The 25,079-nt window shown below is 45.1% G+C and overlaps 2 protein-coding genes across 7 annotated transcripts in view; one reads left to right on the forward strand and one right to left on the reverse strand.

Annotated features, from left to right (window-relative positions):
• The window catches only part of DOCK1 (dedicator of cytokinesis 1), a 534,315-nt gene that overhangs the window by 288,896 nt on the left and 220,340 nt on the right, over window positions 1-25,079 (reverse strand). The gene's annotated exons all lie outside the window — the stretch shown is intronic.
• The window catches only part of INSYN2A (inhibitory synaptic factor 2A), a 248,699-nt gene that overhangs the window by 23,908 nt on the left and 199,712 nt on the right, over window positions 1-25,079 (forward strand). For 2 of the 4 annotated variants that reach the window (XM_082423213.1, XM_082423215.1), the window contains one exon: window positions 11,949-12,020. The exons of 1 other annotated variant lie outside the window; for it this stretch is intronic. In XM_082423213.1, coding sequence (XP_082279339.1) covers window positions 11,949-12,020 — 72 coding nt within the window. Of the gene's footprint in view, window positions 1-11,948; window positions 12,021-14,214; window positions 18,630-25,079 lie in introns of all 4 variants that reach the window. One more of the 4 variants, XR_014252988.1, reaches the window with a different exon arrangement.

Below are 25,079 nucleotides of genomic sequence, written 5' to 3' on the forward strand. Positions count from 1 at the left end.
ATCACACATACTTGAAAATGTAATTTAAATAATCTTCCTGCGCAGAATGCCAAAAGAGATTTCAAATACCTCCCTAGCCTTTTAAGTTGGTAGGTGAATAAAAGCCTCACTACTGAGCCACTAGGCAATTCAGACACCCCATTCGTAGATAAAATGAGCAATTCAGGGCATGACATGAACGTTTATGGAATTTATGGATTTGTGTCCCAGAAAACTCGGATTTAAAAAAGAGAGAAATGAAATGCAAGTTCTACTTTCCAAATACTTTTTTTTTTTTTTTTTTAAACCCCATGCAATTTCTGCTAAGCTACGCAAAAATGGTTTGAGCTCTATTTCCCATTGGCTCTGGGGGAGAGTTCCGGTGAAATGTGTGTCTCCGGGCAGAGCACCAACAAAGTTCGTCCATTCTGAGCACCTACAGTACAGTGGCCGTTCTGCATTGTCTCATTTAATCCCCAGAATAACACTGTAATGTAGGAATTGCTTCCACCAGGAAACTAAAGCTTGGATATATTAAGTAACGTCCCCAAGGTCAAGACTGGTGAGAAATGGTAAAGACAAAGCTCACATCTAGACCCATCAGCATCCTCTGCCTCCTCTGAAAATGGGAAACCTAGCTGTCTGCACAGATTTGAAAAGCAGACATTTTTGTTGCTCCTGCCGGTTCTGGGTTCTTCCTTTTACTTGAAGGGATCAAGAGGCTCCTACACCCAGACCTGGTAAGGTCCACGTGAATTTATGTTCTGGAGAAAGCACACTTTTAACGCTGGAGGGAGCAGAAAGCACCTTGGAAGGGATCCTGGTTAATAAAGTATGTTTTTAAGGATTCCTAATCAGTAAGAGGAATCCCCTCTGTGGGGTAGTTTCAGAAAAATCAAAGCCGTTGATGTGGAAGTCCAGGGACCAGCAGCCATCCATGAGCAACCTTCCTGGGGAAACCACTTCAAAGCTTTCACGTACCGCCTGTCACCTAAGTGGCTCGTCCAGTGACCACCAAGTGCCACCCGAGCTCTACCTTAATCAAATTTCTGTCCACATTCATGTGAGCAAATGCTGAAGCAAAGTTTTTAATGCACCATAAAAACAAGCAAACTTGTGTTTTAAAAGCCAGATCTGAACGGACAATTATGAAAAATGAGTTCCTCTAGGTAAAGAAGGTCTAAAAATGGGCCTATTTTGACCCAAAATGGAGTCAGATTTTTTTTGTCAGTATCTCATTGGTTACAGCACTAGACTAGCTCTCCAGATAGAAGTCTCATAATTGGACATGAAGAATTTTATACTTGCTGACACCAAAATTTGAAGATTATAATCTTCAGCTACAAGAGCTCTGAAGCATTTGTTTAAAAAACGAGTGCAATGTCAAGCTTCTGAAACAAAGCACAGAAGCTTCACGGAGAGGAAGTCTGATTTAAAATTGTGAACTAACGTGCTCTAAAAAAAATACGTCAAAAGAAATCATATATCAAAGATAAAAGCTCTGTGGTTATTTACCATCGGAACCACTGCCCAACGCACATCATTAATGCTTTCAAATTAAAACCTCTGTAAGATGGTAAGTGACAATACTACAGCTGAAGAAAATGGCAGCCCAGAAAGAAAATTTGTTTTCATACAGTATAGTCACATTCCTATTTTCCTTCTAGTTTGGCAGCAATGCCACCAAAACTCACTTTCATTAATTTTCAATAAACTATAGCTTTAGCTTTATCTCTCCTTCAGGAAACAAGTTAATCAACTCAGCTTCAGCTCAGCCCTAAAAAGTTGTTTCCTTTATTAATAGCTACTCCTGGTGCCCTCTGGGGCCAGTGACTTTTTTGTCATTATTGTCATTATTTTGCAACTTAGCATCTCCTTGATTTCAGGAATATATGAAAGAAACTGGAAGCTCTGCCCTATTTGTAATATAACTGGGCAGTTCTACATGCCAAATAATAATTAATATCTGCCCCAATTTTTATATATTATGATTTTATATTATGGAAATAGGATTAGAAAACACTAAAGAAAAAGTCCTGCCCTAATAATAGCGTTCATCTCCGTGTCTGTCTCTGTTCAAATCTCCACGTATTTCTGATAGGAGTAATAATGACTATGCAATAATAGGAAGACATTCCCTCTTCTTCATCATGCATGGCTCTGTGTAAAGGCAAGGAAGGAGAGAGCTGGGGCAGGGCCCAGGGAGAGGCAGAGACAATGAGACACCATGCTGGAGGGGAGGCACGCAGCTCCTGCCAAACCCCCCCCACCCCCCGCCCCGGGGGACGAGACGCTGCATGGCCTTGACCCCCCATGCTGGCGGCCATGCTGCGCCACTCACCACCATTACAGTTTCCCTTTAATTCTCTGTAATGAAAACAAGCATTAAAAGCTTCCCTCACAGCCAGAGCCTCCCCAGAATAATAGAGTCACCGTATTTGTTGGGGGGCTGGGCTAATAAAAGTTAATTTGTCAACAGCGTCTAAAGAAAGCCACCGAGTTCATGATACATGGTGTTTGCCACTGAAACGTGTTCACCAGGATTCCTTCTGGGATAAAGAAACGACATTTCCTGGGGTGAGGAGGGGAGCTGGCTTAGGTGCAGACTAAACCATTTATTTTAATAACTGGGTCTGGGAAGCAGAGGATGACTGACCTTTCCCACTTGTGTGGGGAAATTTAAGATGGTGTCAGGGTAATACTTGTAGACAGGTGTTTTCACCTGATCCAGCTGGGAACGTCACAGAACTGACCACCCTGTGGGTGGGTACCAGTTAATCCAGCAGAACACTCAGGCAGATTCTTCATTCATTCACTCACTCATTCATTCACTCGTTCATTATTCAAAAATATTTCTTGAGTACTCGCTACACTTCAGACCCCAAAGTGAGCGCTAAACATCCATCAGGGAATAAACAGACAAAATCTCTGCCCTCGGGGTGCTGACATTCTAGTAGGAGAGACAGACTAAAAAGCAAAATCATAACTCAAATTTATGGCATGTTCCATGGTGGTAAGTTTAAAGCAGAGAAGAGAGGTAGGGTACTGACTTTCTAACTGTCACGACAGAAGCCGGCGTTTACGAAGCACAGCTCCAGCCCTGCTCTCCAGAAGGTACCAAACTACGTGCTGGGATTGGGAAGATGGCTGAAGCCGTGTCCACGGCCACCAATATACTCTCAGCCACACAGGAGAAAGACACCTCTATTGGACATCATCAGCATTCACTGTGGAATGATCTGGAAAAGAGCCACAACAGGGTGCTGGGAATTTGCCAGAAGCCATGCTGGGCAGCCTATGAGGGAACAGAGGAGCTGGTCCGGACCAAGGATGTTGGTGTGAATGAGCACAGAAACTGCCCCACGGAAGGAGTGCTACTTTTTGAAGTTACACAACTTACTCCGTTAACTTAGAAGCAATTCCTTCATCTTGGAAACAGATGTCTTCTAGAAGTTAAGTGTCGTGAGGGCAAGGTCTGTGTTTTATTCATCCAGGCAACTGCTGCCCAGCAATGGGCCACGCACAAAGCTGGCGAACAAGAACCATCCCATGAACTGAACACGCAAACATAGTGAAAGCCAGTTGGTTACTCTGGCTAATTTATAGCAAAGTGCTTGAAAGTTTATAATCAGAACACTACACAGAAATAACTAGGATTACTGAAAATCATCCTGATGTGTTTAATAAGCTCACAGGGGGTTACATAGAGAGCTCGTTCTTCAAGCGTCCACATCTCAATTCTTGGCTCTGGGAGAATGGTGCGTGTACAACTTTGAGAACTTCACCCTCTGGTGGAAAAAATTAAGTAAGGGTAAGACTAAGGGGAAGAAGAAAGATCCAGCTCAAGTTATGATTGGGCTGTGCTCCAAAACATCACTTCTAAGTAATTTGTTTGGACCTCTGCACAATTTCCAACAAGCCAAAATCATACATGGTGCTGGAGTTCCCAGGCTAGCCCTCAAGTTTTTTCAGCTGTATTGAGACTCAACAGAGAATGCTGTGAAATCTAACAGTCAAGTTCGTAGAGTGATTATTTCTTCTAACACAGGACTCCAAAAGTGGATCTCCCTTAAAGGTTCCAACCAGAACAACTCTTATTTTATGCAAGCGACATCTGGAACATACACATTCAAATTCAGGAGGATCGCATGAGTGTGTGTGGAAAGAAGTATTCAATGTCCTTCAATCTCAGTGAGAGCCCTTTCCTCCAAAAAGAAGCCCAGAAGACAAAACTAAAAACAGAGGAAACCAGTAGTTAATGAGAATGGCCTTACTGCCTGACCTCACATCTACAGGCAAAAGAACAGGAGAAGAGAGAAACCAGGGTCCTAGAATAAATGATTGCTGGCTAAAATTCTCTAAATACAAACAATGCAGCGATTATAACCAAGAAACTAGTGCAGGCACTGCTCTAGCACATTCAGGGTAATAAACAGAAAACATGGAAGTGAGTCTTTTAAAGCTTTCTTTAAATGTCAAGAGCTGCCAAATTCCACTGAAACAGAGATCAAACCAACCCTCATAGATCGACTGAGACAAAGTTACCTTCCCAAATAACTTTATCTTTCATTTGCTCTTTCATTCATCATTCCATGCATCCAAAGCCTTTCCACCTCTCCTGTGCCCAGCAAGCCAGATGTTGGCTGGGCAAACAAAGAAGAAGGCAAAGCACGCCATGACGATACCAAATGCTGGGAGTGCTGGTGGAGGAAAGTCATTGAGAGCTGGCCAAAGGGCACCTGAAGAGCCAGTGACGGTGCCGAATTCTAACAAGGCTTCACAACAAACAGCCCACTTAGACATCCCTAAGGCAGGGGAAAGCAGGGGTGGTGAAAAGATCTGGGGTCAGTGTTAGTCTGTGTTCTTCAAACTGCAACCTCAGTTTTTAAAACAAACACACTGCTTTGTCAGCTTGGGGATTCCAGGCCACTAATGAACAAAGAATTGCTCAGCCTAACATAGCAAGTCTGCCACTGGCTACAGAACGGCTCCCCTCAGCTACTGGGAAAAAGGGACCTGGTCAGACCATCACCAGTGAAAGCCAGTACTGCCTTTTATTGACCAATGGGTGTTCTTGGCGTTTGTTAAGAAAATTGACGTCATATTTTTTAAATAAACTTACATTGGATGTCCCCCAAATCCTGGCATTTAATAGCTCAAGTTAATAAAACAGATATAGTTGAGTTTTCATGGTTATATGGGGAAAGTCTACATTCACTTTAGCCACTAAACAGCTGATATAGGAACTAAACTACAGTTCAGGGCATAATCTGGCAAATTCCTAGTGAGAAATTAGACTTAGGAACAAGCCAAAACTACTGCCAGAGGTGGGCTTAAAACATAGGAGACGGTCACTGAAAACAGCTGAGTTTGACTATTTTTGAAATTTAATTTCCCCCAACAAAAGTAGTGGTATCACTTTATGCCTCTAATTAACGTCACTTTGAGACTATTAAGTTGAAAAGCCCTTTAAGATGCTGACATAAATGATGGCTCAGTTATCAAGAAGGCACAGCTGGAGCACAAACCTGGACTAGAATGCGGATGGAAAAAAAAAAAAGGGAGAAGATGAAGTGAGAAGGCTGAAAGAACAAGAGATATCAAAATTAGGAGAATAAATTAAACAAGGGCATAAAATGATCACTGAGAGCAGAGACTGTGCCATGTTCTTCGTTGCAGCAAACCATGTCTGAGCAGAGGACCTAACACATACCTTTGACTTAATTCAAAGTGACTCAATACCCTACGTAACCAGTGTTTTGAAGACCCCAATTCAAGGATCACGCCCTGATTTTAACATTACCCAAACACGTCTTTCGCTTACATGCTAAGAGCTCTAAAACTTGCTGAAAATCACCATGTCATTTAAAAGACCCACAAATTAGCAATTGGGGTCACTTGCGCTATGTGTCCTGTGCCGTGCGCCCTGCTCTATGTCCCAAAGTGGAAGTGGAGGAGGGGCCCCTCCAGGTGCATGCTTACACACTGGTGATGCTGGTTGAGAGGAGAATGCTTTTCTGAAATCTAAAACCAAACACTCCATCCACAGTTCCCCGGGGAATGTGAGAAGAGATTTTTCCATGGGCAATTTAAGATCTTCTGGCGAAAACAGTGTTGTGAGATGTGGCAGGAGAAACAGCACGTTAAAGCCCATCCAGTAATCCAGTACCAGTGATTACAATTCAATACCATAGAATTACTGCCACTTGCCAACCACGCTTCTCTCTGAGCTGCTTATAACTTTGTCAGACTTTGCTTTTGAGAGCAGGCACAGTTACGAGACATTTTTTTCCCTTTCCTGACCTTTCCACCAAACAATTTTTCTCTGCTGGGGCTGGAGTGGAGACACAGAATTGTCAGTCTCCACTCTCAGGCCCCATCTTCAAGGTCTCAGAGACACTGAGCCACTTGGACATTGAGCCAGGAAGAAAGCTTCCGGTGACCTTTCTGTGACATTTGCAGCGCCCTCTCCTACCACCCAGGGCCCTGCTATCTTAGATCTCCCTGTGATGCGTTCATGAAAAAGCAGATGCCGTCTGTCCCCGGCTCTCCATCCCTGCCTCCCAGGACACACCTGTGGTCCAGTTCAGACTGAAGCTGGCAGACATGCTCCTTCGTTGATCATTCCTAAGGCTTTGTGACAAAAACCGCCACACCAGCTCTGCCCTTGGCCTTCCCTTCTTTGTTTCTGTTTTTTAAATCCCATTCCTCATTGCCTCTTTTGTTGCTGATCTGCAACGGGACTAACTGAAGACTTGCAGACCCAAAATTGTCACCAATGCTGTCTATTTCATACAAATGGACAAAAGTATATTTTTACCTTCAGGAATTTTTGATAATGACAACTAAAGAATTGGAGCAGATGCCCTCAGAAGCCAAAGGTAGCTAGAGAAACTGGTGAACCACATTCTGAGTTAAACTTGAAAATTCTAGGCCATTAAGAAAGGAGGGTCTGATGTGTTCTTTGAATGGGGGTGCCCCAACCAGAGTTCCATGCTGTCTTCTATAAAGGACCCTCATTTTACTTTCTTTAAAGTACAGCAAGGTCTTCGGAAGAAATCTGTTTCACTACAAAGTGGAAGTGGAAATGACTCTCAAACTGGACTCCACCAAAACTACCTTGTAAAATTAGCTTGAGCAAAACCTTCTGCTTTAACAAATCAAGAACAACAATCCCTCCATTTTCCACAAAGCCATTCTCTTTACATCCCCATTAATTTCATAACTGAAGTCTAGTCTCCTTTACCTTTCAATAAAGCCCACCCTGACCAATGAGTGTCCAAAGGGCATCAAGGAAGGAGAAGGTCAGGATCCCAGAAATGGTCCCTGGGTTAGAACGGTGATCTGAAGGGATGGGAGTCAAGAGGGTCAATAGAACAGGAAAAACGGCACCTTGGACTCTTGGTGCTATCCTTGGTGCTGAATGTTATGCTTTCCACTCCCCCACCTCCCCCCACCATAGTAATATATGCTGTTGAGTCCAGAACATTGACAAATGGCAACTAACTGTAGTGAGATGATAAACAGCAAGTGCTGCAAAGATCAGTGCATTAAAAAAATCCATGTTTGCAGTGAGCATGCCTATCACTGGGATCCAAAGAGGTTCACACTAGAAAGTGAGAACCAGAACTTTTCATAATTTATACTTTTCATATGCTTTTTGCACTCAGAATTTTTTTCATTAGATTTGTCTGTTACTGGACTTCAATATGAGAACACAGAGACTGACTGTATTATTTGGTTAATAAATTAATATTAACCAAACACCCAGCGTGTACCAGGCATTGTGACAGGCGTGGGGTTATAAACCTATATAAGGTATAGGTTCCTCAAAACAAAAGGGAAGAGAGTTTTATAAAGGTAGCAATTAATGTGCAAGACAGAAAATTTATAATCTTCGACCAAGATGTTCTCCCTCTGTGGCTTTGACATCCATAATCTAAGCTCTCTCTTCTCCAAACTTCTAATCACAAAAGACCTCTAGCCCTACTGTCACTGGAGAAGCATCTGCTCCAGCAGTTCAGAGTTTTTGGACTGCTTCTCTTTTTGGCAATGGCAATCCAGAAAGATAATCATTCCAAGTATTGGTTTTATGACTTGTTTCCAAGCGAGAAGGAAAAAACAGGGACATTCCATAATGGCACTTGGTGTGCCCTGTCCTGTAGAAAGGACTTATCTGTTTTGTCTGTATTTGGAGAACACATTCATTCAGATTCTGCAACACAATTATTAATGTGACCATAAAATCATCAGCAAAGCCAAACCCTACATCTTGGAAGCCCCAAGGACAATTAGATGGATTATCAAAGCAATAAGCACAATGGGTTACACAGTTTAAGCCCTCTACTAAGAACACCCTCATGCTTAATAAAATTGTAGTGGACATACCTTGATTAACAATAGCTACTGGAGGCAGCCTGTGACTTAACTGTACGACACAAGGACACTTTAACTTTTATCCACAAATTAATCTCTCACTGACATCCGTTTTTATGAACTACCTTTTTGGACTCCAAACATTTGAATCCTTTCAAAAAGAAAGGTCCTTAACAAAACCATGGAAAAATCCTGAAGGGTCTCCCCAAGAATAGTTCGTGGCAATGAGATCTTGAAAACACTTCTCACAATGGTGGCAATATGGCGGACCACCAAATTTTCATTTAAATTAGCTAAAAAAAGGGGGACGGGACCACACACAGGTCTCTCTATAAAGCAGATATTATGACTCACTTGATTCTAATCAACAGACATCAGCCAAACCATCCTGTATCTCAGGATTGTGTGAGTTAGGCTGGGCTACAAATAAAAGAAGGGAGAAAAAAGAAATTGAATGCAAATGATGTGATAGAAAGGGAGGAGTGAGAGTAAAGGTTAGGAGGAAGTAGGTTCCATGCCATTCTGTCATCCACGTATAAATAAACCTCTACAGTGGCTTCCCATTAAATTTACAACAATGTCCAAAGAGTTTCCTATTTTATATGATCTGTTCTCACCTCCCGCCTCTCTCACGTGCTCCAGCTAGTCTAGCCACACTGGCCCTTTTATCTGTCCTGCAAACATGCCAACATCATTCCCATTATGATGTTCACAAGTGGTGGCCCTTTTGTTTGCAAAACTCATCTCTAGATCTGGAGATGACTAACTGCTCTTTCATTATCATCCAGGTCTCATTCCAAATGCAGGGTCCTCGGGGGGTTAGCCAAAGCCACCCGTACAACATTTCCTTAACAACGAGCCGTATCCAAAGCCGTTCATTCATTCATTCATTCATTCATTCATATGTTCATGTGTTGCCCGTCTGGCTCTCCCACTCTGCTGTAAGGACAAGGACACAATCTTATTCCAAAATGTCTCCTCAGTAGCCAGAATAATGTCTGACACCTAATGGCACTTAATCATTATTTGCTTACTGATTATAACAGGGAAAAAATGCGTGCTTTTTACCAAGTGATAAGAATAGTCTGTTCAGAAAGGGCTTTAAAAAGAGCAGTTTACAACTGAAGAACCCCAAGGTCCTGGAAGAGAGTTCGCTTGTGCCTTTTAGGTGCCTGAAGCCTTTGTCCTGTCAGTGCTGGACTGATTGACTATCCCAAGGTGGCAATTATACAAAGTGCAGAACACAGGTCCCAAGGTTCGAGCAGGGCATCACGGAACATCAGAAGCCTGGGGTCTAAGAATAATGAGATCCCAGACCTGAAATGTTGCTATATTCTCCTCTGTAAAATGAGGTAGCGTAATTAATTCGAGGACTCGAGGCTCTAATGTAAGTGAGACACTTGGGAACTCCATGCTCCTGGGCAAGGAAGGGGTGTTGGTGTCGATGAGAACTGATGCAGATTCGTCCTCAGGTCTCAAGCAGGAAAGTTCTGCAAGCATGGAAGTCAGATTTTCCTTAGAGCCCAGTAAGCGTGCCCCTCAAATAAAGGTTAGGAAATGACCTTGATTTCGTCTGTTTTCTTTTAAAAGCCTAAACTTTAGAATGTGACTAGTGCATACAGAAAACTATTACATATCCTCTTCCCTGGCTGGTGCTTAATACACACCAATGCAACACACAGAGGAGCAGTCCCTCGTCTGCAGCCCAGCCTAACAGTGGGACGGCACGTCCTGCAGCAAACACATCATTGCCAGGACATGTGCTCAAGTACCATGCTTATTTCACCATACAAAATGACCATGGTCAGACATGAGCTTAGATAGAGCACCAGTAAAATCAGTGGGATGGAGAAAGGCCTTTTATATATAATAAGGCATGGGAGAATGGAGGTCAATGTCTAACACAAGAGGACCCTTGGGATGGGTTCAACAAATCTGGAGCCAGGGAGGAAGGTTCAGGAGGAATGTACCCTTGGGGCTTGTCATCAGGAGGAAAGGGCTAAGGAAAAGAGGAAGGTGTGATGCACAAGCTCTTCCCTGCTCCCCTCCTGACAAAGCTCAGGGGAGAGGAAAAGACCCCAAGTGGGCATCCAAAGGCGTCCAATATGGGGGACAGAGGTCAACACAAACGCAGCCACAGGGTGATTCCAATTCTGGCTCGAATATCATGGGCCACAGGCACTGACTGGTGACACTTTAGGACAGAATATTGTCACTTGTTTAATAAGTGAAATGCGCAGAACTCAAAGGTCAAGCCCGAGTTCACCAAAGCTCAGTGTGACAACATGGCATGGAGAGGAAAATCCTTTTGTCAAATGTTTATGCAACACCAAATATAATGAGGAAAACAAAAGTTAATTTCAATTCAAAATCCATGACGCATGTAAGAGAAGTTTACATAGGGAAGGTGATAAAGTATCGACTATGCATGTTGACAGAAAACCTTCTGAGCACTATTATTATGCTGAGTCACTCTCCAGACGTAAATATGCCCCCGAAGTATGTGTAAGCCAATTCAGACGGAAGCTTTTCTTCTGCCACTAATTTAACAGATTCTGGTTATCATGTTCGTCCCTTAGCACAAAGTAATATTCAGAATAAAATATGCCTGCACGTTAAAAATACCAGAGAGGGAAGGCCAGCCAAAGTGGTGGGGAAAACATTATGAAAGCTCCCCAAAACTAGCTTCTTGGGGTGACTGGGCTGAGAAAGATTCAAGAAAATCCTCTCATCAAACCTTTAAGTCTATACAACCTTCCAGAATATACTCCAAAAAATACTCTAAGGTTATTTCTGTTAATGGGAAGAGAATCAGCACCCCTACCTCTCCTCCTAAAAATGTCTAGTCTCATAGGGCTGACAGAACTCACCAGAGAATATAGCCAGGGACGGTGTCAGAAGGCATTGACAATGCAGCACGATACTCTACCACATAGGTCAGCACATTTTTTTCTCTACAGGGCTAGAGAGTGAGTATCCTGGGATTTGCAGACCAAGGGTATTGTAGCTACTAACGTAAAAATTTTCACTATCCTTTATTATCAAAACTTAAAACTTTATTTATGGACACTGAAAATTTAATTTCATTAGTTTTCACGTGTTCCAAATATTATTATTCTTTCAATCTTTTTCAACCATTTATGAATGTAAAATTCAATCTTAGCTTGCTGGCTCAGAGTGGGATTCGCCTGAGGGCCCCAGTCTGCAGACCCCTCCTCTCGCAGGCCAAGGGGTGGTGGGGCAGAAACAAGTCAGAAGATCTGGGGTCGGTTTCCCATCAAAGTTTCTTTTAAACACCATAAATATCAAGCTGCACTGAAACGTCCCAAATTCCCTTTGCTTAGAACAAAATCAGATTATTTACTTCATGCAGTAGTTTATGTTCGCATCCTAGATTTAATTTAAATATCAGCTGTAGAGGTTGCATTGGTTGTATACAATAAATGCAGAGACAGGAGCAAAATGGGAAACACGCCGACCGATTTCTATTACCATAAAGAGCAATGGCATTGGGAAGGAATCTGACTGGAGCTGTGTGCTCTAGAAAAGCCAGCGGCCACCACGTGTAATGCTCTCCTGTTCTTATCTTGTAGGCTTTCATATCGGACTGGGCAAGACACAGCTAATTGTGACACATGCAGGAACAGTGCATGTATTATCTATAGGTATGTCAACGTTCTCCTCTTCCCACTTTGTTATTATGAGTGACAAATGATGTTTACCCACGAATGCAAGAATCATCTGGGATCATGCTGGGGTGATTACATCAGACAGAAAGTAAAGAACCTTTCCTGACCATAATTCTAGGCTGCTTCTAAATAGTCAACCTCACATATAGAATCACGGGTTGAGGGAGAGCTTGAACCCATGTATCTTGCAAATGTATCGTAGCAGCGTTTCCAAAATCGGTGTAAGTTTGATGGCTTGCTCCCTCAGAATCGATAGCCAGGAACACTGTACTGTGTGTTCCGGAACGGCTGTGAAATATAAGCCCTTCAGATGGTATAGATCAAAGGCTGCAAACCATACTGTACGTGCTAGGAATACCCCAGAAAAACCCAATGTGTAGTTTATTTCCTGGGGAATCACCAGGGTTGTGGCACTTACGTCCCTCGGGGCATAAGCCCCGGTCTAGAGCCCTATGGGTGGCCTTCCTGTGTTTCAATCTGAAGTGCGTTTACATTACTCACATTGACAAGAACACAGCAGAAACTTTCAACAAGCAAAAAGCATGTTAGGCTTTTGGCAATAATTCAGGATTTTAAGACATGGTCATGACCTTCAGAGAGGTTACTGTCTTTTGTTTTTCTTTCTGGAAATGTAATTTTCATAAGCAAAAGATGAGAGCAGTGAGAGATGTTATGATTTAGTTCATTTTTTTAAATTAAGCCTGAAGAACAATTTTACTTGATTTGCCAAATTATCAACAACAAAAAAAAGCTGCATAGTTTGATATCTAAAACTGAATAAAGGAACCCCAATCTCAACCAAAAAACACCTTCTAAAGAGATCTTCAAAGTTACCACCCTCCTATCAAGAAGGCAGAGACAGGGAGAGGGTATAAATGTCTTAACAATGGCAAAAAGCTTGAGTCCGCACAGTCTTGGGTCCATCCCATCTCCAATCCAGACGGAGCATCCCAGACCGGGCCCCAGGTTCTTTAAAAGTAGAGTTGGGTCACCTGGTGACTGGTGTGGCTGCAGCAGAAGAAACCACAGGGCAGACACGAGCTCCGGCACCACCGTAGCAAAGTCCGTCCTGCAGAGGTTCTCAACCCAGGGAGATTTTGCCTCCCAGGGCACATTTGGCAAGAATGGAGGGAGATGCTTTCAGCTGTCACAACTGGAGAGGTGCTACTGCATCTACTAGGTAGAGGCCAGGAATGCTGCTAACATCCTATAACGCCTAGGACAGCCCTCCACGACAAAGAGTCAGCCCGTCCAACTGTCAATTGTGTCAAGACTGAGAAAGCCTGCCTTGCAGGAACCATGGCCTGGTTACGATCTAGTAAAAGGCACACAAACTGCTAAGGCCTCCTGGCTACCCAGAGGGACCCGGGTCCCCTGCAGCAGCCCTGGCCCAGCAGGCCAAGATGCCTGATTGCTCTCCACTATTAACAAGGAGGTGAAAATCAAGCGCCCAGGCAAGAAACGTCAAGCACTCCAAATACAAACTTATCAGAGAAGTTTGGTTGGTGGGAATCTTTTTACTACAACCATATTATGGGAAACAATTTTGAATCAACAGGGAAGGGATGTAAGTGACATAAAATAAAACGCTTTCAAAGAAAACAAAATGCTTTCACTAAACCAGTCAATTAGGAAAAGAAATGAAGAACTGAGAGCTCCTGGCATAAATATCCTCACCATTTAGCTTTTGCTACTCTGGGAGCTAAAACTCCTCCACTCTCCAATGTTACAGAGTTGAAGTGAACACAGATTTCCAAAGACATTGCTAAGAGTGAGCTTGATGATGTAAACCCACTTAACATTTTGTGGGTGACTGAAAGACTTTATTAGGACACTCTCCAATGTAAATTGAAGTAATTTACATAAATTTAGCTCTAAATCCAGAAGTAACTTACATTAAAAAATAAAAAGTGATGTTACAAGTGATTTAACAGTCTGTGAAGGACAGGAATTAGCCTTGAGTGGTTATTGTTTAGACATGGCTCACCCAGCAATCTGTGTGAATCCCAGTACACAGGCCACTGGCCCATTTATCATAAGAACTGGGAGTTCCAGCACCACAAGAATTTGACAAAATTTAGTAAGACTCACCCACCAGGTAGAGGGATTGAGTCATTGCGACCACTTTGCTCATCTCCTGCAAACTGGGGAAATGCGTATCTCTTCATAGAGACCTTGTCATCAAAGACGTGACTGCAGGGACTGTGCATCTTCAGGAACTGTGTACAGTGGGGGCCTCTACAGCCGTGCCACCCTACAGTAAGTAAGCCCTCTCTCTAAGTGAACAGAGCATCCCGGGAGAGGCGGTACTAGAGAAGAAGTGGAGTTTTAGATCGCTCTTTCGGGAAAGTGTTTTAAAATCCCCCCATCAGACTGATAACAACAACAAAAATTTCCCAACACTCCAACTTCTGCTGCAAAGAGAAGTTACTCGGAAGGCTTAATAGTAACATTTCAGCTAGACTCCCACTGCCCCAAAAAGCAGTCTTCCTGCTATGAATTCAAATAGAGGTCTCTATATTATTACCAAGTTGAACATATATATTTGTCAAATTCTGTTTCCCAGTTTTCCTATCACTTTATATAGGACATAATTTAAAATTATAACTGTTAAAATTTAACAGTTACTCTTGACATTGGTTACTGACATTAGCAAGAGTTTTCTGCGCACTACAGATGAGAGGAAAGAAAGCTCACTTCTGGTTCACTAATTGGAACACCAGTCAAAAGGGAAATCATAAACGTAAACATGTTATTTGAATTTGAATCATATAATTGTCTTACAATGTACATGATTTTAAGTTATGCCAATCTTTTGAGGTGAGGCCCAGATGTCTCCTGTGCCCGTGGTCACCCCCACTGGACTTCCAAGGTATCTGCCACGAACCACACCCATTTTCCTGACGTAGAACACCGTCTTGTGATGGAACCTGATTTCAGGGTCCTTCTGGACGCCGATTTGCCCCTCCCTTTGTCACACTCAGTAGTTTGTAGCACGCTGCTCTGTCCAAAACATCTAACCCACAGAAATAATTCTCTCTTGCCTCCAGTATATCTCATGGGTTTATGTAACACTCAAATAAATCACATCATTTCAATGGTGAGTACAAATGGCATAAACAGATCCAAACCCAGCATCCCCTTGGTGAGCACACAGCTGGAGAAGTGAGGACAGAGGGTCAGGGATCAACAACAGCGGAGCCTGTCTGCCAGGAGCGTCCAGCCCCGCGTGGGCGGCAGTTCCATCATGGGGGGGCACAATGGTGGTGGCGAATCCAGCACCTCGGTGAAGGGGGCTTTTATAATCCCATCAGAAAACCAAAGACTGGTACAAAAGAGTGGTGGCTGGCAGTTGCTGATACCTCCAGATAGGTAATTTCCCTTGGGGTTCCCTTTTGCCAGAAAAGAATGGGGAGTGTAGAGCAAGGGAGAATTCACCCAGATGATTTCTCAGTGTACGGTCGGCCCTGTGATTCAATCCTCAAATGTCAAACGCTTCATGAAGGATAGAGGTTTCTTTGATAGAAAAGCATTCAGAACGCAACAGGCCTTGGGCAGAAGAAGTCACCTGTCCAGGTGACCCTGTAGCAGTGCAAATGGGCAGCCAGAACATCTCAGAGGTGAGCCAGAGGGAGTGTCCAAATTGCAAAGGCTTTATGATTTAAGCGCATCTCTTTTCACGGAGGACGCTGCAACAAATCCTCCATCAGTTCCTGCGAACACCTCTGTAGAGACGATCCCATCAGAAGGGGATGAGTTCAAGCTTGGAGTCCCTGCAGTTGGTTCTATGCCTGGCTCTGCACCCAGGCTCTCAGGTACCAGGGCCTGCACCCTAGACTTCAGGAATGTTCTAAAAGTCCCTGTACCACCATCTCTGCCACTCTTCTGGGTCTTTCCCAGAGGATGCCTGCAGCACCTCAGAACTGAATAGGTTGAAGGAGTTTCAAAATAAAGACATTTTAAAATGCCAAAGGCCTGTGGTTGTCCCAGAGCCTGGGCGAACACGAGGGGCCATCAGAGCTGCCAGTTTCCACATGTTGTCATTTGTCATACCTGTTTGCTGGCAGGCAGAGAGCCCTGGAGGTCAATGAAGTTGATCCCGCCCATCTTGCATTTACACACTGCTTTTCACCCGAAACCCAAGTACCCTCTCCGAGCGGTGTAAGAATCCACCATGTTGCCAGTAACACCTGGCCTAGGGACATGCAAAGGGGGCCGTGTCCAAGACACGGCTGCCTGTGGTTCTAGCAATGCAAGCCCTTGAATAAATGTGTGCCTTTGCCATGGGTGGCAGTACATATTTCTCTGTAAAAATATAAGTCTGTCATGGAAAAAAAATATCAAAGGGACAAAAGATCTTGAAGCAATTTCATGGAAAAAGGGCCTCCAGGACCACAAACAAAAGGTTGTGAAAATCAGCCTGCCTGGGACTGATGCTCAGATAGGGGGCGCCCCAGAGGTTAGGGCTGAGCTGCCATCCTCTGTCTTTGGAGGGGTGTCCATTAGATCTCCAAGTTCTGCATGATTGAAGGAAGGGATCAGGGAGGTCCTTTCTAGCTCTGAAATTCCGTGAGTCAGCGATCTACAATTATGAAAGGAATGGATCTGTGAGCTTCAAAAGAAAGTCTACGTGGAGATAAAAGTTCGGGCATTCGCAGGGCATTTCTCAACCAAATAACATCCATTCCTGTATTGGCAAATCGATTTACAAAGAGCCGAAACAACCATCCTTGGGCAATGGATTGCCCTGCTTCCTAGACACTGAAACCCAAGCATCAAAAGTGATATCTTCCATCACTGGGAATTTGGAGGTGGTTGACATGACTACAGTTTTTGTTTCCTAAAACGACATTCTTTCCATTTTGATCTGGATCAATTGTGAAATTCTAATTTAAGACCATCTCAGCATGAAACAAGATAACAAGAGATACAAGTTTTAGTTTTCTGTAGTAAAACTTTTCTGGCTTATCATCCGTATTTCCTGTCAAAATAGGCTGTAATTATTTCAGAAAATGTTTGAAGGATAAATTACTAATATAATCTTTGCTCATAAGCAGTTGAAATCCTTTGTATCCACCCTATCTCAGGAGGTCTCTTGTCAGACTAATCTGATGAGTCACTAACTGATGATTCATCCTTTGTTCAGATTTTGTTTCAAAAAGGAACAATGCAACATACCATTTCCCAGCTTTACTGAAGTGGTTAATTCGTAAAATAATACCACAACAAAATGGCTTGAATTCAAATTTGTGCATTTTTATGAGGATAGCCTGTGCTAACCTCAGTTCAAAGGCTTTGGGGAATGAAAGCGAGCTCTGAAAGATAATGATAATGATGATTCAGACTAATTAAGTAGAATCTTTACCAGAATTTAAATCTTCCTGTAAAGTATTAGAATTCCTACCATTAGTTCCAAGTCCTGAAACACCTGTCCCCTTCAGGAGGACACTGCCCGCACCTGCTTCCTTTCTGTATCATCAGGGCCACCCACAGCCAGCCTCAAGTGACACTAATAATGATGCAGTGAATCTGTGAGTGGACTTGGCCCCCGAAGGGAACACTGCCCGTCCGCCTGTCACTTTGTTTTCAACACCCCAGAGGGAGGGACTTTGCAGGATGCCCTGTTGTCTATGTTGTATTTTCATCTTTTGATATGATCCATGGATGGTCAAGGATAGACAAAATTTCAAACAACTGTTTTGATAAAGTACCCGAGTCCCTTCCATGTGGTGCTTCTGTGGATTTCCTCAGCAAGCATTTTTCATGGAACTCCTAGGAGATGAGGGGCATGGTCTCACACACCGGGAGACGGGAGGAATTGGTGATCTGGCTGAAGACAAGCCCGTAGAACCCCTACCGTAAGACCTTGTAACAACAGAGTGATAACAGCAGGGAACCTTCTGTACCGAAGGTGTGGGCCACAGACACAGTGAAGAAAGGCAGAGGACGGGGAGATGAGGGAGCCAGGGCGCTCCACGTGGGGACAGCTGACGCAGAGGACAGAGCACCACCTTGGAGGGGTACCGTATCGGGGAGGGTTTAGATGTGTTCTGCAGAACACCTCCCCCACCCCCCAGGCTAGAGGGTTGGAAACAACCAGAAGGATTACGGGGAGAAACAGCCAGAGCATTTCCAAGGATGAAAGGGGATGCCTTGCCGCTGGCACATAAGCATTCAGCTTTACAGCAGCTGGGGAACTTTCCAGTGCATCGAAATCTTTAACTGTTTATCAAGGAAGCTCCCAAATTCTGCAAGGTCCTTTCCAAAATGATTGGAGGGTTTCGGGAAAGACGAGAAAGATACCCTAATATTATGAGATGGAACAAGGAATTCACAGAATTAATGGTTTGCAGTTTCTCAAATCATCAGTAGCAATTCATTGCATCACCAATAAGAACACAAAATAGAAGGCTGCAAAGATTCCAGACAAAAATGTGCACGGAAATGTCACTGATTCCAGAGTATTGCAAAAAAAGGAGCTGCAATCAGGACAGCCACCAGAGCTGGAGGCCTCGAAACTAATGAAGTCTTATTATTAAGAGAGGTAATTGCATTTGTATGCAGAACCGGGGCCAGGTCTAGCCTGTCCAGAGCCCACTTGGAGTGGAATCTTCGCTGCCTTTGCCATTTAGTGATTATCTCTTAGTGGAAGTGGCCTTTACAGGCCTGCTTTCGATCACCACTACTTGTGCATATTAAGTTCTTTACCAACATGAACTGATGTGGAGGAAATGAGCTTTTGTCTAATACTTAGTGCTCTGTTCCTAGTATTTACAGTGACTGATGGGGCGGGAGGAAGATGACAGAAAGGATTTCCTTGGATAATACTTTAGGCGATGTTATTCTGATGTAAGGAAATATGTTTTAATAAAGTAAATTAAATGTTAGAAAAAAAAAATGACTTAACAGACCTCAAAATTCTCCTTGAAAATTCCCCAAACCAATAATCCAAGTTTTGTCTATTCCATGAGAATTATAAAAATATATTCTTTCTTTTTCCCCCAATATGTAAGGATCAGGTTTTAGTCATCTTTAGTGACCTTTTACTAACCTTTAGTATCAAAAATTCTATGTGTAACTGATTACAGCTGTAAAAGTGAAAACTGATTACTCATCTCAACATATTCTTTGTAAAGCAATTAGTTAAAAATTATTCAGCAGAGAAAGGTTAATTATACTGATTAACCTTAAGCCCTCCTCTTAAGACCCTCAAAAGTCAAAATTAACGAGGTAGTCACCTATGTCTAAAAGTGTGAAGGAGTTACATTGTCAGTGTCATGAGCAAATCAGTGTAATTCACTTTTAGACAACCATATAGATTTTTCTACGAGCTAGATACAGCATCCAGTCCTTACCTGAGTGCCCTAAGTTAGCATGTAAAATTCCTTGGGGACTCAGTGACAAAAGAAACCACCTAGGGTTTGCTGCCGTCACTCAGCTGACTCTTCTCCCCCCATCAGCCACCTTGAAGGAACTGACCCCACAGACAACACATCCCTGGAGGTGTGGCAGGGAACCCGGGGGTTTAGACAGGTCACCAGTGACACCATAAGACATGCACAAGAAGCTAATGGTTTTCTGGCCTCTGCATTGAGAAATGTCACTGCTCCATATCCTCTCTCTCTCTGCTCATGTCAGAATAGGGGAAGCTCCTGAGAGCGTCAGCAACTCAGCGTTCTGGGCTGGTGGCTCAGAGGGGCCGGGTTGCTCGGCACTTTAGCTCAAGCACTGTGACCCCAAGTCATTCCTCTCCGGGCAACAGATTGTCCATCCTCAAGATGAGAACAGCAGACAAGGTCACGGCCAAGATCTCAGCCGACCCGACTCAGGTCACCTGGCTGGATGTCCCAGCCCTGGCACCTGAAGGACCCACTACAAACAATTTTGGAGAGTCCTGTGTTGTCTCCTTTTAACTGCAGTTACAATGCACTTCCTGCTCGAAGATTAAAAAAAATAATTGTGTGCTCTTTGTTGAGGCCAGGGACAGCAGTGAATTGGCAGTCCGCATTTAATTTAATAATTATCCATCCCTTCTAAATATAATGTCTGATCTTGATGGCTTGCTAGCAGTGTGACATCAGATATGCTTAATACACATGTGACACTCCTGTGAGTGATCTGGTCCCTTTCTTACTCGAGAAATTATTATGGTTGGAGGTTATAAACAGCGCTTGAGTCTTTGTGCCTCGACCTCTCTGTGGTGCAAAATTATAGGAGGCTCAAACGCAGTTCCCTGATTCCTGTGCATCTGGCCAGCCCTCAAATTTGGGCACTCAGATGAAGCCCGGGTGCTAGACCAGTCTTTGTATTCCAGAGGAGTCAGAGATAAGAAAGGTACCGAGGATGGAGCTTCAGTCAAGCATAAAAGGAAGGACTGTCCTCCTGCGTGGTCAGGCTACATACCACGATGTATTCAGAAAGGTCGCTGTCTGTAACTTTGGATACTTTGGAATATACTTTATAGCTAGGATAACTGGCTAATGTTTTGCTTTTTATAACCATAACTTCCTTGCCATAAGCCATCATGAAAAGGGGATAGACCTTATAGTTCAGGTATTAGTATTATTGAATACCCATCTATTTCTGGTATTTTAAATCTTACAGTGACTCTGTAAACTTTGATTATGCACCTACTGTGTGAAAGAGTGGCGGGAGAAGGATTCAGAGTTATGATGAATCACTTCTATGTTCAAATTATTAATATTGGAAACTATTGGAACAAGCTCCATATATATACACAACAGGTATATAACATATGGACATATTTTGTGTACATATGTTCGTTTTGATGAATAAGTTATAACTAGAAAACAGAGCAGCAGCATTCTGCTGAGACTGCAGGTGAGGGGATTCGGGTTCAGTTCATCAGTTTATTTCAATTCAGTAAACAAAGAGGTCACATGCTGAGTCTGTCACTGTATTAAAGGCATCACAGATGCAGCTGAATTCAACATGGTCTATCCCTCGATGCGCTTCACACACCTGAGAAAAAGGAGCTACGAGCCCACATGAGCCAGAAGTGCTCTGATAAAAATGTGCAGAGACCCTGCGCAGTGTGGCCCAGAGGAGTCTGGACAGGACGGAGGGGCGGGCACATGTGGTTAGTCTAGAAAATCCACGGAAGGAAGAGGCAACAAGTGCCCTCGGTTTAAAGGATGAGTGGAAGTTTGTCAAGGAGTTTCAGGTTTTCCTAAGGTGACTCTGGTACCTGGAAAACGCGTTAGGGCAGGAGAGAGATGGAGAGAGGAAGCAGTGGACGGCTGTTTCAGTGGCCAAAGTGAAAACTGCCCAAGTTCTTCGGGGGCAGAGGAAGGCGCTGGAGATTGCTGAGGGCGGCTGCATGGTACCCAGCTGATGGAAGCAGGCGGGAAGGGCGAGTCCAGCTAGATGCCAAGGTGCCCGGCATGGCAGCTGAGTTTGGGAAGACAGAGCAGCAGCCGGGGGAAATGATCTGATTCCGGACATGCCGGATGGATGGGGCCCCTCAGTAGTCACACGGAGATGCGTCCAGGGGAGTAGGATGGCTATTTTGGGTCCTGGGTCTCCCACTGCCTAAAGGCACAGCTGGGACCACATATGTAAACTGAGGCCGACAAGTAAACAAAAAGAGATGTGCCTGGTTCTCCAGGCTTGCAAGGGAGACAACCCAGCCTGTTACTTGGAGCTTGACTTTCAGCTTCTTCTGAACAACACCGTGTCATCCAAGGCGCTGACGTGAAGCCAGCCGGACATAAAGCACTGCATTTGGAGGACACTGTGAGAGCCATCGCACGCCCCAGCGAGCTGGCTGCCCTGGGTTTGCCTGAGTTTCCGTGCAGGCGTGGTGGCTCCATGGAGCCCCCTGGCGGTGGGCGTGCATCTCCACTGTCCTTTCACAGCCCCGGAAGCTCAGGTCCCTGAAGGTGGGATGCCGTACCCACGGTGGCAGAGCGTGGGTCAGTCAGAGCCACACGGAGCACCGGGGACTCTGCGATCTGATTCAAAGAAAATTAAAAACAGAGGCTTCCGCTCTGCAGTCCACTGAGCCCCGCCAACACTGTCAAGGTTGGAGAAATCAGAGATTTCGGGTTTTCTTCCAGCCCAGAAAACACACAAGTGCCTGGGAGCCAAACTCACCTGCTTTTAACTCTTCACTGCTACACCCAGGGGACTGGAGAAAGGAACGTTCTAAATCCATTTCCCCTTCAATTAACTCAAGGAGCTGGCGACAGCTTGCTAAGGAAACTGTGGCAGGGCCCAGGTATTTATAGGAGCAGCAGACAAGCAGAGCATCCGCTGGAGATGCTGGGACCACGCTCCTCTGCAAAATCGCATGAAGTCGTGGGGAGAAGTGTTACTACAAAGCCCAGCAGAGACGCCGGGAAGCAAATAAAGCTGGTGCCAGCTGACAGAGCAGCCTGAGGTTCACGGCAGATTTTTATTTCTTTGGAAATGTACAGAGTAATAATTCTGTAAGCAAAGTCCCTACACATAAAACTTGTATTTTCAAGAGAAAAAGACTAACCAAAAAATGCAGTCTGCAGCCCGTGGCTTTAATCCTTCATCACCGTGAGTCACGTAGATGTGGCCAATGGCTTTCGGTGGCACGCCTGGCAGCACGGCTTCAGTTACCACGGAGCTCTCAACACAAGCGTTTTGTTGGATGGACGCAGGCAGGGGAAGGAGAGATATAAAACGTAGATAATGATAGCTCCCGGGGATTTATATCTTGTAAACAGCCCCAGCAGTCCTGGGGCCATTCTGGATCACCCAGCACAGTCTGCTGTCTGCGTTGTAACTCAGGCACTAAAGGAGAGAACAGCCAGCTTAGGGGAGGCTGGCCTGGCTCCAGTCCCTTCACACTCAGGCTCGGACTCTCTAGAGTCAGGACTTTTTCCAGGCTGCTCATCCTCGGAGGTGCAAGTGTTCCGCATGATGCGTGTGTCCCCTCGACGGTGCGCTACAAACGCCAGATCTGGCCTGCAGGAGGCGGGCGGTACCGCCAGCAGCCTCCAGCCTCGTGTGCGGCCGGACCCCGAGACCCTGGACACTGCAGAAAGCTGTGCCAACCCCCAGCCAAGTCCTAAGAGATGAGGACAAGGTCTAGAGGCCAGACTTGGAATACACACACTCCTGTCTGCCTGTTCAATTAGCGGGTAAGTCTCTGAGCTGGAACTGCTCTGGGAAGGCAGGTCCAAACCGCACAGGGCAGGTACACTGCCCTTGACGGAGCTTAGAAGCAGCATCATGCAGAAAACCACACCAGGGCCTCCAGCCCACAGGAAAAGTGGAAAGGGAATCAAAAGACTCCCGGGTTCGAAGAGCACAACTGACCACACCCTGCTGACCCCACCCATCTTAAGATTTTACCACAGACTCTTCCAGAAAAGGGGAAGCCAGGAGTAGAAGCGGGGGAGGCAGGCTCCAAACAGATCCTGGTGTGTGTTTTACAACAAAAGTTTCAGCATCTTCTTCGATTAAGTTCTGAGAGAAGGGAGCCTGGCCACAGATTCCACCGGGAGTGGGTCCAACAGCGCTGCCTGGGGGAGAAGCCCTGTTTACCGACAGTGAGGAGGGGGCTCGATGGGGGGGAAGAACAAGGGGGCACAGCCAACATCACCAACCAGGACAGAACAGCCCAGGGCAACGGGGACGAAAGACGAGACGGGACTTGTCTTTTACGGCTCATGCGTTAATTCTGTAAGTATTACATAGGCAACTGCTGCGATTCAGGCCATGCTGTAGGTGCTGGGAGCAGAGACGGGACAATAGTCACCTCGTCACAGCAGCTGCATTCGGGGGACGGAGGCAAAATGATACGGAGACAAATGCAATCATCTGTAGTGAGTGCCAAGAAGGAAGAAAGGAGCGGAGTAGGGTAGCTTTCAGTAGGTGCTAGAGAGTAAGGAGGTCATGTGTGCCTGGGGATAGAGGGGCAAGGAGTGGCCAGGACACGTGCTCCAGACAGGGGAGAAAGTGACAGCCCTGAAGACGGTGACGGTGCCCACACGCACCGTCTGCCGGGCAGCTGCAGCCAACCCCCGCCAACACGCACCCCGTGTCCCTCTGATCAGTGTGGAAGCCCAAATCGAGGGCCATCGCTTCTCCACGAGGCAGCACCCACCCCCCATCCCCCGCTCCCAGGCCCTATCTGGACAGCTCGCTGTGTTAAACAGGGAGGGGCTCTGGGCACAGAGTCCAAGTGCCCTAGACTGTCCACCGCTGGCTTCTGTCCAAGTCCTCTGTGCGGACCAGGGCAGCAGGTGCTGCTTTATTCTGGCCATTTGGCCGCTAAGACTGAAGGGACCTTTGCTCTGTGTCAGCTAGAGTCGGCCAGACTATTAACCTTCGGACACTGCCCTCTCCAGCCAGCTGTCTGCTTCAGATTCAGCCCGGTGACTTGGTGTGTTCCTCCCTAAAGGAGAAAAGTCCCCCAGTGGAAAGCACTGGACAGAGCCACGTTATTGCTACCTGACAGCAGGGCCCAGCATTCCCTGGTACCCAGACATCACCTGACAAGCAGGTGCACTGGAGCTCGGGGTTACAGACCGGGAGGGAGGCCAGGGCTCGAGGTCACCTCGCCGCAGGCATCTCCCAGCGGGCGCTCACGGCCACTCACACTCCCTCCGCGAAGAAACCAGCTCCTGGCGGCAGCCTCTCAGTCGTGGGGGAGTGCAGATAGGAATCAACTGACAGATGAAGTCGAGTCATTTTGTTAACAAGAACTCAGATTAGATTACGCTGTGATTACAGCGGTGGTTCTGCGGTGTGATAAATTGGTTAATAATAGGATTCCCAGTGTAGGAGCTTAATGGGAATTCAATAATTACAGGTACCCAGAATTGTACTGTTAGCCCAGCAAATGCTAGCACCCACCCTCTGATCTAATAACACAAAACCTATCTGGGCCTATTGAGATGGTTATGATCTGGAGAACATGCTTTCAATACTAACCAAGCACCTTGACAAAATTACTCTTTTGTACCTAAAATACCATACTGGATGCTATACTGTCTTACAGACTCAGTGGCAAGGTTCTTGTTTTCCTTGTTAAGT

The sequence above is a fragment of the Balaenoptera physalus genome (genome assembly GCF_965194825.1).
Source record: "Balaenoptera physalus genome assembly, chromosome: 14".
In the NCBI taxonomy this organism is placed as follows: domain Eukaryota; kingdom Metazoa; phylum Chordata; class Mammalia; order Artiodactyla; family Balaenopteridae; genus Balaenoptera; species Balaenoptera physalus.